Genomic DNA, 12,036 nt, shown 5'->3' on the forward strand with positions numbered 1-12,036 from the left:
GCACTGTTCCTCTAATGATAGGTGGGTGTACTAGCTACAGGCCTTTGGCAATCCTTAGCTTGTATGTCTGAATGACGCCCAAGCTGCTGGCGACATCCACATACAGTCAGCTCTGATGAAAAGAGCAAAAAACATTTTGGTTTGCATTTGTTTTTTACAATTTGTTTTTTCTCATTATCATTGAAACATCGAAGAGCACCCTGTTAAATGCACATGAAATGGTGACAGACTGACCTCTGCTCAAAATGGTCGAGCAAATGCTGTTTGCATAGATGTACCCGCACCACTGCTCCATGTGCATCAGACAGGGTACTTTTCTATCAGTAACTGTATGAACAGTAGCAGGTGGACACAAGCATTGTGACCACCACTGTTTTTCACTTTTTTAGAAGCATATACTGAATAGTACAAACTGAATAGTATTAGAGTGTTTGATCATGTGCCCTGACTAAATCCGGATTTCTAGAGTATCATGGTGCTATTGTTGAATTCTAATATATTTTGCATTATATGTTATTTGAATCCAAGATAATCATACTATGCTGGAATAGCCAAGCTTGTTCATCAGGTCCCAACCCACACCTAGAAACAAAATGTATTCCTAACATGTATGTTTCCATGCTACAAGACTCCAATGACAGAAGAAGGTGAGAGAAATGGAGCTGAAGATCCATTAGTTATCTATTGAGTTTCATAACTGTTTATGGTACATCTAGACAATTCTGACTGCAGGGGTGGTTTGAGGACATATTACAAAACACAAATGTCCTGGTCTCCCATCATTAAACACTGCTGCTTAGGCAATAGACAGTCAATGAATACTACTTGTTATGTATTATATAATAATTACTAGATTGTTGTATTTTTGCCAGGGATATTCAATAGCCCTTCAGTTGCATAAGAACTGTCACACCCAGCATTTGACTACTAGTGACATATAATTTAATACTGTCTGTTTCTGGCTATGCCATGTGAGCAGCTCCACAATTTCATAGCAGCCAAAAAATAAAGCAAGATCACCTTACACTCCTTATGGAGCAGTTAATGTCTGGGATAAATATCTGGGACTTTCTCTGCTTATGTGTGCCTTTAATCATCACTTGGCAGCTTAACTGAACTCTCAATACCCAACAGCTCCAATGGGCTATGGGATTTTCCAGTTTCATATGTCATATGTTAATCTCTGAGACTTGTGCCTATAATTTTTCCTCATACTATGCAGTCCCTACATGCAGTATGGCAGTCACTGACCCCGTTTAAAAAAAAAAAATCCTGTGTAAAGCTACAAATGTACTGTTATTGATACTTTTTGTTACGCATCTTTCTATTCCTGTCCTGTCTAGTTCATATTTCAGTCATTTATATAAATTAATGCATGGTTGCTGGGATATTTGGACCCTAGCAACCAGGTTGCTGAAAATGCAAACTGGACAGCTGAATAAAAAGTTAAAGAAAGATCGAAATGGTTTGTACCAGGACCAATACATACAGGGTCAGACTAGGCCGTCCAGGGCCCACCAAGACTGCGACTGAAGGACCCCCTTCTCAGCACCTGCACCTGTCAACTTTTCCATAGGGTAACTCCAGGCAGGGGTGGGGTGGGTGACGTTGGGGGTCATTAGCTTCAATGTCCTGTCTGGATTTCGTAATTTGGAATCTGGACAAGCAGCTATCACCTGGACTGCCCTTCCAAAAACTGGGTTGTTGGGTGAGAACCAGACAGATGGCAACCCTACGTGCAACCTAGCTCCCCCCCCCCACCTGCATGCATGCACACGCACCAATTACCTCCTCCTTAATTTATGTAGCTGTGTGAGGGAATTTATGCTGCAGAAATATGTTATTGTGGTAGATTTAAGGTAAAGGGCCTACTTATTCTTCAAATATATGTAAGATGCAGTCAGATGTTAGCGATAAAGGAGAGTGCAGAATCACAACATTGTGAACCTGTGTACTAGAATGAATGATAGTGTTCCAGGGGGTGTATTTGGGTGGGAAGTAGGAAATTAGTAATAAAGCAGAGTGGTAGTTGGATACTCAATATATAACAGTGGAGGAAGGATCGGTAAAAGAGAGAGAGAGATATGAAAGTCATCCAGGTAAAGGTGGTACTGGAAGCCAAAGGAACTGGTGAGTTAACAAGAATATACACTGTATAGTGTATAGCAGGAAATGTAATGGTCAACAGAGTTCCCTTGAGGAAACCCACAAGTTTTTAATCAGTGATTTCATCCAGGAAACAGACATAGAAGGCAGGTGCAGGTCACAAGGAAATGGAGATAGGGAGAGTGAAAATTTCACAAGCTCCTTGCAACACAATGTAAATAATAACCAAATTGGCTTAACTTTTTTTTTTACTTTCATTTTTTTCCACTTTTGTGTAATTTATTTTAAAATCCCTATGTACATTTCCTTTTTCTAAAACACGAGTATTGTACATTTTCTGCAATGACCCATACAGTCTGCGCTTACCGGCAGGGGTTGTTTTCATTACTTACCTTTGTCTCATGTCATCATATTCTTCCTTTTTTTCTCTTCTCTCTTTTTCCTGTTGTTCTGTTGTTAAATAATTTTGTAATATATATTTATGTTATGTGCATTTCTGTTTGTTTATATTTGAATAGGATTATGAAAATAATGTTTTTAATAATAAAATAGTACCTTGTGTTTGAGTGTAACTAAGCTGTAGAAATCCATATTGGTGGCAAAACCATCCCATTGGGTTTATTTAATGTTTATAAATGCTTTATAGCAGATTTAGGGCCAGATTTACTAAAGGGCGAAGTGGCAAATGCAATTCACTAACAGGCGTCAATTCCCTAGTGAAAGAGAACATCGCTAGCCTTTGTTCACACTCTATCGCCAGGCAACTTTTCCCTCTAACGAATAGTCGTTACTCTGCAAATACAGTAAAGTGCGGATTTTACTGAACCTTACCTCTTTTGTGAGATTTGACTTCGCCACCTCAGACCAGGCGAAGTGCTTAAAAGAAGCTGGATCTTCCTCAATCTTCTGTCACTTACATCATATCCTGTGACCTGAAAATGCATTAAAATTCAAAAAATTCTGGCGACTTTTTCTTTTTTTAAGTGGGATTTGCCTGCAAAAGTCCTAACAAACTTTTTTTGGGTAACCGGTTTTCTCCAGACATTTCATAACATATGGAACATTCATTTTACAGTGGGCTCATGTTTAGGGTATTATATTAACTCTCTTGTCTTTATTAAGGTTCCTTGGACATTTGTAATAAAAAGTGGTAACTTCAAGCATTTGCACCAACATTTATAATAAAGACCTCCATACAACTTTAAATTACCCGCAGTATACATATTGAGCTAAGCACAAGATCTTCGCTATGAAATGCTTGCATTGCCAAAGTAACAATAGCAAAAATTCACCAGCGTTCGGTGCCCAGGGCGCAACTTTGCATATTAGTGAATTAGCGTAGTGGTAGGGAATTTGCACCTGGCTAAGTGGTGCAATGTGTGCAAAGTGGTCACTGGCGACAATTCGCCCTTTAGTGAATCTGCCCCTTAATGTATGCTGATCCAAATTATGGAAAACCCCTTATCTGGAAAACTTGAGGTCCTAAGCATTCCGGATAACAGGTCCTACACCTGTAATTATAAAGTTATTTGCAAATCTTGAAGTGGTTGGTTGAGACTTATTATAATCTCCAGCATGCATATTCAACTTTGCTGCACTAGAAACTCTTATGAACCCTGATGGTATGCCTCATTTTAGGGTTTATTCCACTTTTCCTGCTCCTGTGTGTTTGTGTATGACAGGTTTTGGAATACAATATCGCCACAGACTGGTGGCAGAAACAGTGACTTTCTATAAAATACAAAGAAGTGAGCACTGACTGAATAAAGGGTTAATCTAAAACAGTCAAAAAGGAGAGGGGGGGGACACTGACAACAATATTTTCTTGGGATTACCTTGTACATTCTGTGACATCCACCAGAGATTTGCATTTCCTACATGTCGCTTTCACTATGTCAGCTGACAGCTTTCAGAACAAACATACATAAGACTTCAAACTATGATCCGTTCTGCTGTCTTGCAGCCTCAGTTGCCATCGGTTCTACCGCCATACTCAGACCTCCTCCCCTCCTGAGTGCATTATCTATCCTCCTCTCTCTTCACCTTAACTCACTACCGAATCCTAACACTAAGGGACAGATTTATCAAAATGTGAGATTAGAGCTCACCCATTTTCTATTCATTTCTGTGGGATTTTTACAAGTGTGTTCATCAAATGGTGAACTTTCATCCATTAATAAACACCTTTCTAAAAATCCCATAGGATCCCATAGAAAGTGGGTGATTTTTTATAATTTCTAACGTTGCAAACTTCGGACTAGTGCTAGAATAAGCGTGGATGATAAATATTCAGTGATAGGATGGAGAAAGGCCAGAGAACAACAGAGAAAGGCTCAGGAATGAATCAAGAACAACCGGGAAGGAGAGAAGGGTAGTAGATATTATCACATGAGTGGTATTAGCGGTACACTGAGATGACGTGGAGAAGGATGAGAATGCTTTTGATGGGGGGGGGAAGATGCACAATGGAATCGCACATAAAAAGCGTGTTTCCATAAAAAAAGCAAACAGCATCAGATTTTACCAGTGAATTAACTATTGCTTAGTGGCTGCTGCCCATGCTCAAAGCTTTTGGCTAGCCAATGTTCTTATTTAACACCTGATAAGATAAAGCTCCTTAGTGTTTTTTTTAAGCTATGGGCACACAGGCTGTTGTCAGTGGTTGTTGTCAGCCTGGGTATTATTGTGCCCCTGCTACATTGATAGGAATTCAATCAGCCTGTGTGCGGTCACACATGGCAGAGCTAAAGCGGAGGTCAGTGTGTGAGTGCACACAGGCTGATTAAATTCAAATCAATGGAGCAGGGGCACTGAGCAGATCTGCTTCTCCCAGCCTGCAAAAATACCCAGGCTAACAACAGCCTCTGACAACAGCCTGTGTGCCCTTAGCCTTATCACTCTCTCATTTTAACTGCTGCAGAGAGGAGAGGTAGAGTAGAATGGACAGTAGGATTCCTTACTGATTCTTCCCTTGCTCCTCTGAGCAAGGGCAGCTGTGAATCAGAGCAACTTCTTTGAAACTAATAGAGGTGGGTGGTTCTTTAAAGCCAATAACTCCTTCCTGATAGGTTAGGTGATAGGAACGTCACAGCCAGAGTGTGAGGCTGATGTGCTTTCCCACAGAGAGCATTCTGCTCAGCAGCGCCCTTCTCCTTGTCGTTAGAGAGCACACGTTAAAGGGACAGTAGCCATGCACTATCACCTTGGGAGATACAGCTTTTTGGAATGGCTAATGGTTATTATACTGATGTTTGGGATGTCTTATTGCCATTCAATCCAGAGAATTAAAGAATATGGGCTCACATGTTTCCATACAGGGGTAAGCAACTTTACCATGCATTATTCATTTTGAATCACTTCATTCATTTTTTTTTAAAATTATGGCATTGTCTATTTAAATACATTTATGTTGCTTAAGTTTTGTAATGCTTGGAACTTTCTGTTGAAGTACACTTCAGAATAGCTGAGGTTGTTGCTTTTTAGGAAATATTTGCTCTATACATCTGATGGATTAATCCTCTTCATTGTAAATGTATTAAATTCTAAAACTGGTCAGTTGGGACTACAGCATTCATATGTATCATGTTTGTAAAACATGTAAAACATGTAAAAGATGATATAAAACAAGACATTTGTACAATACATTGTATATTTTCTAATGAAAGCAAGATTAAAACTTTAAAGGAGATCTCTACCCAAAAACTGCTTTATTTTGCATAATGAAAGAAAACATGGTTCAAAATAACTTTCCACTGTTACACATTTTCATATATATATATATATAATTATCAGACTGACACACCAACAACTTTATTTCAGACACATTATACAAAAATCCAATGTTTTGGTCCTTATTATGACATTTTTCAAGGATATATATGTTTAGATTCTTTTCACTATTGGTTGTGACTTCCAAACTTTAAAGCACAAATTTCCTGATTCACAAACTTGGGCAAGAACAGGATTTTGCTACATTGTCTGAAAACTCAGAACTAGGATTGAGCACAGAGAAGAGAATGTTATAAATAATGCCTTTTTTTCTATTGCAATTATGTAACAGATAAGTTTAGAATATGAGCATGAGTCAATTTCAAACTAGAGTCTGTGCACTACTCTCCTAGTAGACTGAAATGTACAGGGCAGCTGTGGCAGCTTTGTATGTTCCCTAATCTGTATGAATAAATTGTCACCAGTTCAGAAGCAAGGGAAAGTTTTCCTGCATCCAGAGCAGGAGCTATGCACTAGCTTGTGAAAATGCTGGCTGCTATCATTTCTTTTTCATGATTGGCTCCAAACTCACCATTAACTTGGATAGGGATAAGGAGTATCTGCAATCGGCATTTTGTGAATATAGCAGTTTAGTGCTGTGCTTTTTATTATACATTCATTTCTTTGTCAAGTAAATGTCAGTGGATGTAACGCACTGGCCCAAGCATTCTGACATAAGATGGTGTGAATGAGAAAATATCACAAGAGGGCAGTGTATCTGTGTGGGAATGAAGTATAAGTCTACCAATACCTACATGTAACACCTCGTATTACAGTTATGTTTGGACCAGTATAAAACAGGATGAGAGGTACAGGATAGGTTGTGTTTTGTTTCATTCTCTGGAATAAAACTGTCTCCTGGTCTGTTTTGGAAAGAAAAATGTGTGCTTCCTATAAAACTGTTTAATGGGGTGTAATGAAGTTGTTTAATGGGACCTTGGGAAGCTTTTTTTCATATGAGTGCTTGCAGTATTATTATCTTGTCACATGTGTTTGTGTGTGCCTGTGAGTTGTTGCTGAACATCATTTAATTGATACGGGTTAATTCATATGTGTGTGCTGTAACAATACATAAAGTCATATATGGTGTAGGTTAACTGAAAGGGGTTATTCACCTTTCAAACACACTTTTCCCTTCAGTTGTTTTTGGCTGTTTTCAATTGCTTTCTGTTTTTTAATCTTTGCCGTTTTTTTCCAGAATTAAAGATGTATGTTCCTGTCTGTTTCAGTCTGGAGACTGTGCAGATTCTGAAATGTTACCATTTGCTACTTTAGTTGATACATTTCTCAGCAGCATAAGTGGACCATTAGCAACTATTGTATCAAACCCCGGCAATCAGCTCAGCAGGGTATAAGAAATGTATCATCAACTAATGTATCAATTTAAAACAGTTTACAGTCTGCAACTCCCCACCCCAGAGCTGTTTCAGAAAGACACAAGAAGGTTAAAAATTGAAGTCACAAATACAAAATAGAAAGTAATTGAAAAAAGTCTTTATTTCTGGTGAACTATTTATAACCAACTAAACTGAAAAAAGTGTTGGAAGGTGAACAACCAGTTTAATATGTGTGTGTGTGTACAAGGCCGCCATTATAAATCATGCTCATTATTATTTAGTTGGCAGACCCTCCTTCCCAAGAGCCTGTGTCCTTAACTCACTGGCATTCCAGGCCGTCTTTGTGGGGGTTCACTAACTAAGTATTATGAGGCCACAAGATAAAACAAAATGCTTAGTTAAATAATTAATTTTTGACCACACCTTGATCAATCTGGATTATGCCCAAACACAACCCTGACCCATCCATACCTTGCCCATTATTTGTTAAGCCACACGTTTTAGCAGTCTATGAGTCTGGACTGCTGCATCTTTCTTAGCAACCCACTGTGGCCAAAGAGGACTCACATTTATCACCCACTAGGGTTGCCAACTGGCCGGTATTTTACTGGCTTCGTCATTAAAATAGCAACCAAGGACAGGGCCAGTAATAGAAATTTACCAGCAATGTATTGCTGGAAAATATGTAACTACCTGTCATTCCGCCCCCTGCCTGCCCTCAGCCCACTTCAAACTCTTGCTTTCTGATGGGGCTTATCGCCCATATACTTATATGAATAAGAAACACTTCTTCTTCTCTCATGTTCCCTCTCATGAAATATGCTCCTTAAATTGATACTTTCGCCCTAAATGCCAACCTTAAAAAGCTGTTTGGTCTTCTATACCAGCCAATGGAACCACAGTCTTTTAACAATAAAGATCTGACATCCAGAGATGCCCCAATCAGCTCTTTTCTGCTGATTCACTGCACATGCTCTGTGTTACCATAACTTACCTGAACTTAGGGACCCACTCACAATATACATGTATTATATAGAATATAAAGGTCACAATATAAGACTGAAGCTGATTAATAAATAATTATCTGTACGTAGTAGCTCAGAAATCAGCGCAATTAGCATCAGAATTTAATAATCTGCCTTGTAATATCATCTTATATGACAAACAAACCTCATTTTCTGTTTGATAATTTGCGATGACCCCTAAGATTAACTTCTTAAAAACGTCTCAAAGCACACTGAGCATGTGCCTCCATATGGGAAACTCCTGTGACAATTTTGAAGGCCTGGATCATTACTACTGTAGAGATCCTGAGCCTTTAGGCTGGTTCAATAAGTTCAGTATATAAAACATGTTAGGGTTTAGATCTCCTTTTGGTGCCACCTACCTGCCAAACTAAATATTGCCAAACTATTTACAATGAAATATAATAATATTTCACCTCCTTACAAGCAAGCCAGAATATATGCTCACTGTATATTCTTTCTGACGTTTTTTTGCTTCCGTCATTAAAGATCAGGCAACATAAAAGTATCTAACGTCCATAGTAAATGATAAGTATCCTTACAAATATAACACTTTTTTCCTTTTTGTGCAGTGCATTTCAATGTTTTCTGCCATTGTTGCACCCTGTTGTCCACCTTTCAGTACTCTACATGCTAATCATGCTAGCAAACATAGGACGCAGCAATTCTGCATGCAAATAATTTCTGAGTTGAAGTATTATACTACCTATTTCCAAATATATTGTGAAACCATAAATAATAACTTTTAAAGCATTATATGTATAGTGTGCACATGTAGTGGGCCAGGAGCATGCATAAGTTGGAACATGTGCAGAGAACAAGGAAGCCTGCATCTGGAAATACTCCCATGGAGGGTATCTATGGTTAAACATAAATATGCATGTGTAGCTTAAAAATTGGGCAGATGGGGCATGAAAACATGGCAACGAAATGAGGGAAGGGAGTGAATTATAACTGCAATTTCCTTTAAAGCTGCAGAGCTGAACATGTTTTCCACAAACAGTTTACATAATTATAATAGTCAACAAGGTCAACAACAATCTGTGCCAAAATTACAAGCAGATATACAGGTGTCAACAAATGTGACTTATGTAATAAATTGCCATCACAGGAAATAGTTGTAGCCACTACGCATGAGGGGGCAAATTTACTAAAGGGTGAAGTGACTAACGCTGGCGAAAATTTGCCTCCGTGACTTCATTTCGGTACTACGGCGATTTACTAATGGGCCCAGGCGTAACTTTGCTAGTGAAAGAGACTGACGCTTGCGCTCATTCTCACTCAATCACCAGGCGAAGTTGCGATCTCACGATGGGACGTAACTGCACAAATTGACTAAGATGAGGATTTTATTGAACGTTACCTCTTGCGCCAGACTTGCCTTCACCAGCTCAGACCAGGTGAAGTGCAATAGAGTAGATAGGACTTCCTCAATATTTTGTTGAAAATGTTTCTAAGTCTCAAAAAAACACTGGCGTCTTTTCCTTCTTTCAGGGAGATAGGCAGCGTAATATTTTTTTGGGGTAACCGGCTTCCCCCCTACATTTCCTAACATATAGTTAATGGCACATAAACTATACACTGGGATCATGTGTAGGGCATTGTAATACCTCTATTTTCTTTTATTATGCTTCCCTGAGCTTGTGTAATGTAATGTATTTGCTGCAACATATACGTCCATTCAACTTTAACTTCCCGCCGTATGCAAATTAGCCAACGCTAGCGCAACTTCGCTCTGTTTACAGAATTAATGCTAGAGCAACTTCGCTAGCGTTCAGCGCCCTGGACGCAACTTCGCATGTTAGTGAATTAGTGTTGTCTGAACGAATTTTCACCTAGCGAAGTGTTGCGCTACCTGCGAAGCCGTCGCTGACGAATTTTTGGCTCTTAGTAAATTTGCCCCTATATGCCCTATTGCAGCAATATTTATATTTTAGATTTGGAACATGAATTCTTATAGAATTTATGTATTATATTATTACTGTGCAACTTTGCTTCAAAACTTCTGCTGCTTGATTGCTATTGGGAATGTTACATGTACAGTTTAGCACTTACATTTGTAAATCAACCCTGGGTCACAATTTGTAAGAGTTGTAGCAAGAAAAGTAGTAAGGTGGATGGAACTCACCAATAAATCATTATGGCGAGAACTGTAATAATAGGGACAAGGTTTTCTCAAATATGAGTACGGTAACTCATAACAACTAATCAGCAGGGACTGTAGCGTTTACTGGTCTGTTTTTTTACAGCAAATATCTTCTTGTTCACTGAGGATTATTAAAATGGAGCATTTGTTCTTAAATTATTATTACTATAAAAATAAATCATAGTGAATATCTATTCTAAAACACCCACTACATTCTTGTATAAATTCAATTCAATTAAGTTATGTAATGTATTTTTAAAAGAAAATTACAGCTTTTTTTTTTTACAGTTCTTATCTTTTGGCTTTTTAATGTTTAGGGTTGCTAACTGGTCACTGAAAAAATATGCTTAATACCAATGTAAACAGGGAAGAAAGATAAAAATATAGGTAAGGCGTGTTGTTTCCAGAAAGGTAGCTGCCACTAGCTATTACTTTACCAGCTTAGCTAGTAACACGTTGGCTAAGGCCCAGGCCAGTATCAAAAAATTTGCTGTAATGTAGGCTGGTAACACACCAATAGAATTTCACAACTTAACATAATCCTGTCATAGTGTGACACAACCTAGGAAGTGCTGATACCTACTTGAAAATATGATTTTGAAATCGTCATTACACTTAAAATTACATTTTTCACTTGAACTACAGTAACTCATGCAGAATTGTCTGCTCTATTAGAAAATAGTATATATTGCAATCAATATCAAATTTCAATGTAATTTGAAATTTGGTAAGGTGCTGGTAGCAAGTATATACGTAGTGCATGTTTCTTACAGTATATTGGTTGGAATGAAATTTTGCAAAAGTAACAAAGCAAAGGCAAACACCTCTAGGGTGCAAAAATTGATACGGGTCTTCCAACAAATAGGCTTTAATTACGCCTGGAATACTTTAGTATGAAATCATATTTGATTAATATTGGCCTAGAACTTGAGTGATCAGTCTTCAATGTGGGATTTCATGTTCAATTCCCTGTGGAAACTCAGCAGGTGAAAGAAAATGCCAAGGGCACTCTGGTAAAAAAATGGAGTTGTCTTTCCATCTCAAAACAGAAGATTTGCTGGCATTGATGGGACTTGCACCTCAAAAGAAGTTAACAGCAAGCTGAAGTGCCAAACAGGAGGCAGAGAAGGGAAGATACAGGAGCTAGGTTTAGAACACAGGCCAGGTTGAAACCAGAAAAGCTGTAATGCTAAGCAGGGCTACAGAGACAGGAGCTGGGTCAAAAATAAACCAGGTCTGATTGAAAGAAATTGCACAAATTACATAGATAGGAGCAGGCAACCCTGTGGAGCAGTGATTAGAAAAAAAGACCTGCTTTAATCTGTTGCACTCTTATACTCGTATATTAAAAGTGAAATCTGATCTGATTTTGAAGCATGATTACAATGTCTCACAATAGCAGCCTAATATGTGTCAAAAGAAAATCACAACTTAATGTTTGTGTTAAAAAGGGTCGTTCACCTCTAAATTAACTTTTAATATGATGTAATATGATGTAGAGACACTTTGCAATTGGTCTACATTTAATTTTTTGTCATTTCTAAGCTTTTTGTTCAGCAACTCTCCAGTTTGGAATTTTAGTAGCTATCTGGATGCTAGGGTCCAATTTACTCTAGCAACCAGGCAGGGCTGGAATATTAATAGCAGAGGGTGG

General features: G+C 38.3%; 1 protein-coding gene across 1 annotated transcript in view; it reads left to right on the top strand.

Moving 5' to 3' along the window:
• The first annotated feature begins 5,133 nt into the window (after positions 1–5,133).
• LOC108711163 (putative interleukin-17 receptor E-like) overlaps positions 5,134–12,036 on the top strand; it is a 40,463-nt gene continuing 33,560 nt past the window's right edge. Inside the window, exon 1 of the mRNA XM_018252611.2 lies at positions 5,134–5,425. Coding sequence (XP_018108100.2) covers positions 5,297–5,425 — 129 coding nt within the window. The 5' untranslated portion in view covers positions 5,134–5,296. The remainder of the gene's footprint in view (positions 5,426–12,036) is intronic.

This window comes from Xenopus laevis, chromosome 3L, assembly GCF_017654675.1.
Source record: "Xenopus laevis strain J_2021 chromosome 3L, Xenopus_laevis_v10.1, whole genome shotgun sequence".
Classification (NCBI taxonomy): Eukaryota; Metazoa; Chordata; class Amphibia; order Anura; family Pipidae; genus Xenopus; species Xenopus laevis.